The 4,385-nt window shown below is 31.3% G+C and overlaps 1 protein-coding gene across 1 annotated transcript; it reads left to right on the top strand.

Annotated features, from left to right (window-relative positions):
* The first annotated feature begins 1,949 nt into the window (after positions 1 to 1,949).
* On the top strand, positions 1,950 to 3,916 carry LOC125863141 (F-box protein PP2-A13-like). Its single transcript, XM_049543296.1, has 3 exons — positions 1,950 to 2,395; positions 2,498 to 2,616; positions 3,393 to 3,916. The coding sequence occupies exons 1-3, from the start codon at positions 2,069 to 2,071 to the stop codon at positions 3,811 to 3,813; spliced, it is 867 nt and encodes a 288-aa protein (XP_049399253.1). The 5' UTR covers positions 1,950 to 2,068; the 3' UTR covers positions 3,814 to 3,916.
* The last annotated feature ends 469 nt before the right edge of the window (positions 3,917 to 4,385 follow it).

Genomic DNA, 4,385 nt, shown 5'->3' with positions numbered 1-4,385 from the left:
AAAATTACCTTTCAAGATTCTGATTTTTAGCATATATACGACACAAACAAGTTGCACAAGGGGGGAGTGTCCAACCTAACTTTATTAGTAGTTACTAGAATACTATTATTTTCTTGCTTTTCCATTAGTTTAATATTAAAATTTGTGGTTAGGAGAGTGATTGGTGGGCACTTTTAATTTTTCTAATGTTGATTAATAGTTAATGTTTTTCCTTGTGGAAACAAAAGTGCAATGGTGAAAAAGAAAGATGGACCACATAAACATATTAATTAATTGATAGCTAACCTGCCATCATAAGAATGATTTTATTGATTTGGATATAATGGCATATAATGTCGATGTCCTACCTAAGAATTTAGTAATTTTGGTTCTTTCTTTTCTTTTTTTTTCTCAAAAGTTTGTTATTTCGGGTAAACACTATAATGAATCGAAAAGTAAACATTCATATCAATGGATTGATAAAGATAAGCATAACTAAGAATTTATGGCATCGTGTATAAGTTATATTTGGATTATAATAGCGAAATTATATTTTCAAAAGTAATTAACTAATAGTGAAATTATTTAGTGAATACAGTTTTATTCACAAATGTTGGTTCATTGGCTTAAAGATGAATATATGAGGTATAATATATAAAATATCATTACATTAAAATTATTTTAACGGTAATAATTTAATTGACATAATATATATTTTTTAAGACAATGACTAGTAACAATTACATTCTAACACGTTTTGAAATTAATCATCTACTAACTTTGGATCAAGTTTTATACGAGATTAAAAAAAAAAATAAACCCTCACAACTAACAGGAAATGAAATTGAACAAGACTAATAATATAATTATTCAATTCAGACTTGTAATTCTTGCTCGAAGTGATCATCGATGGCACTTTTTTGAGTATCATATATGCATTATCCAGAAGAGTAATTTCTTTGGAATAATTGATTTTGTCAATTGACAAGTACTCTTATGGAATTCAAGCCAACTTGGCAAGTTGTTGGGCAAAAGCTTCACTACCATTCAAAGGACACCTGATAAGCCAAGTATCTAACAAAAACCAAAATAACCTATCACAGTTGGTATAAGGAATACAATATATTTAATAGTTGGTTAGAACGTTTCATTCATGCATGATTTATAGTTTAAAAACTCGCATAAAGAATACATATATAAAGTAATGAGAAAATTTATGTTATAATTTTTATGTAAAATAAAAAATGAAATAAATGATATATGAATAACTAACCCCTACATAAGATAATACATCAATTTCTCATAACAAATTCATAGATTAGTAATACTTGCATAAACCTAATCAACTATCAAACAACCTCTCAGAAATTATTTGATTGCTAGTTAGAATTATGTACTCCTTCGTTTTATTTATGTGGCTCTTATATTAAAAAAACATATATTTCATTTCCTGATTCATTTTAACAAATTAAAAGGGATTTATTACTTTTTCTTATACTATCCTTAGTATTAAATGAATGAAATTAATCAAATCTAAAAATCAAAATCATCATTAATAATGTTAGTTTAGTAAATTATACTTCTAATCGGTATGCCTTATAAACAAGGATCAAGTAATATAGAGAGGAGAAATTAAACTTTAGTAATATAGAGATTAATGGTATAAATGTTTAATATAACATTTAAATATTTTTCATTTGAGGATAAAATTGTGTTTCATTATATTAGCAATGCTATACTTCATGAAAATATTATATAATTTATGCTAGATTTTATATGACCAGTACTATTATTTTCACTTTCATAACTAAATAAGTATATAAAATTATGCTAATTTTAATACATCAATAACGATAAACAAACGACCCCCTAGTTTGAAATAGTTGTGGATAAGAATACTTTGTCTCTCCTCCTCCTCCTCGTCATACCAACAGTCAAAAAGCCTTTTTTTCTCTCTCTAAAAAACATCAAAATCCACAATTTGTTTTCTTGTTCCACCAGATACAGACATAAATAAATACATAGAGAGAGACTCTAAAAACCTCCACCATTTTTTTCATTTCTCTGTTTCTTGATTTTTTCTGATCATATGGGTGCTAATGTATCTTCCATTGACACAAATTGTGATGATGGGTTGAATTATCTGCCATTTAAGCCTAAGCTTGATGATATACCAGAGGCTTGTGTTGCTCTTCTACTTTCATACCTTGATCCACCTGAGATCTGCAAGTTATCACGTATTAATAGGGTGTTTCATGCTGCTTCATCTGCTGATTTTATTTGGGAACCCAAATTGCCCTCTAATTATAACTATATTCTTCAACAATTGCTTGCCCTCAAAGTTGATGATGCCCTCTGTAAAAAGGACCTTTTTGCTAAGCTTTCTTCTCCCAGGTCCTTTGATGGTGGCACAAAGGTCTGTCTCTTCTCTTTTTTTTTAACATTTTATATTACCTCTTCCCCTGCCAAGTTTGAGATTTGAATTGATGTTTTTTTTAAAAAAAAATTTTGGTTACAGCAAGTATGGATTGACAAGAAGAATGGAGGGGTTTGTTTGGCAATTTCATCTAAAGGAATGGCAATTACCGGCATCGATGATCGCAGATACTGGAATCACATTCCGACCGATGAATCAAGGTGGGGTTTTTCTCAACAAAAATGACTACAAACAAGTGTTTTGTTTTTATGAGTTATTGACTAGTAGTCACCTAACATGAAAGGAAAAAACTTCAAAATTTACTGATAGTTTAACAACATGTTATAGCGGATTACTTATCCTCTTTTCTATATGAATCAACCCACCATTACCATACTATTGTATGAACTATGAAATGAATCAAACCCTTTTCATATTTCAAATAGTAACTCCATCCTAATCTGAACTCTGTCTTTGTATCGATACAATGAGATTTTGACAGTTCTAAGAATGCAAGATCACTTATTAAGCTAAGATCAGTATAAATTGGTCAAGTGATGTTGAGCCTGGTGATCAAGTTCCTAGTGAGTGAATCCTCGAGGTTTCATCCTAATGAGGGAAGCTCCTTCAGGGCATTCACGAAGTTGAGCTGGCCTGATGGTCAATCGGGGTGACCAATTAAAGAGATATCGTAACAAAATCAAATACCCTATGGGAAAAAGAAAACAAGGGAGGGGGGGTGTTGTCGCGTTTCATTCCTTTCTTTTGACATGTGAGGGTGAATCCTCGAATAGGTTGATTTCATTAGTATATGGAATTGTGTGGTTGTATGAAATAAGTAAGCCAAAAGAAGACTTCTGTATTGTTAAATTGTTAGCTTAGGAAGTCATTTCATACATTTTGTGATCTGTTTGCTCTTTCCCTTGTCCAGTAATGTAGACTTTTGAAGTTCAATTATGCATCTGATTCTATACTGATACTCTCATTCTTCATGTAGATTCCAAACTGTAGCTTATCTTCAACAAATCTGGTGGCTTGAAGTCGATGGGGATCTCAAGTTCCAATTCCCAGAAGGGACATATAGCCTCTTCTTCAGACTTCAGCTTGGTAAGGCGACAAAGAGGCACAAACGTCGTGCCTGTAGCTATGAGCATGTTCACGGCTGGGACTTAAAACCTGTCCAGTTTCAGTTAACAACAGGGGATGATTGTCGTGTGACATCCCGGTGTTATCTGGACAATTTAGGAACTTGGATGCAGCACCATGTAGGAGATTTTGTTGTTAAGGATGCCACTGTTCCAACAAAGATGAAATATTCATTGACACAGATAGATTGTACACATACAAAAGGTGGTCTGTGCGTTGATTCTGTGTTAATATGCCCTAGTAGCTTAGCTAAACAATTAACTTCTTGTTGATTGCTTTACAGCCATTAGTTTTGTATATACTCCGTTTTCTCCTCAAAAGTCCCTTCTGCTTTCTAGTCGTTTCTATTTAGCACCTAGAGCTTCAGTTTTTTTTTTGTACCTTAGTCCACGAAATGATAGACAATACTAGTTGATTTTGAGCTTAGATGATGATACTTTTCAGTTCTCTTATCAAACAGTAGATGAATCAAAATATAAAAGATTGAATACGCTAAAAAGCAAAAGAGCCAAGTATATCACTACGTTACAATATAATTTTCTAGCGAAGAAGCATCAATTTAGACAAGAATGACTTCGTTCAAAGATAAGATAGGATTCTTCAAAAATAATACTCTTTTTATTAGAAATAGAATATATTTTAAAAAGAAAAAATATACTACTCCAATATTTTTAGTAAGAAAAGTACACTTTAACCGATTAAATAAATAATATAGAGATTTTAATTCAATTTCACCTACTTTTCCCATTATAACATTTTTTTACATCTAACACTGTTGATTAAGTGCCCGTTTTATCTCAAACGTGGGACTTTCCAGATACGAGGCTATAAATTGTTGGTATAT

Source organism: Solanum stenotomum, chromosome 1 (genome assembly GCF_019186545.1).
Source record: "Solanum stenotomum isolate F172 chromosome 1, ASM1918654v1, whole genome shotgun sequence".
NCBI lineage: Eukaryota > Viridiplantae > Streptophyta > Magnoliopsida > Solanales > Solanaceae > Solanum > Solanum stenotomum.
This window is presented reverse-complemented; position numbering and strand designations above follow the sequence as displayed.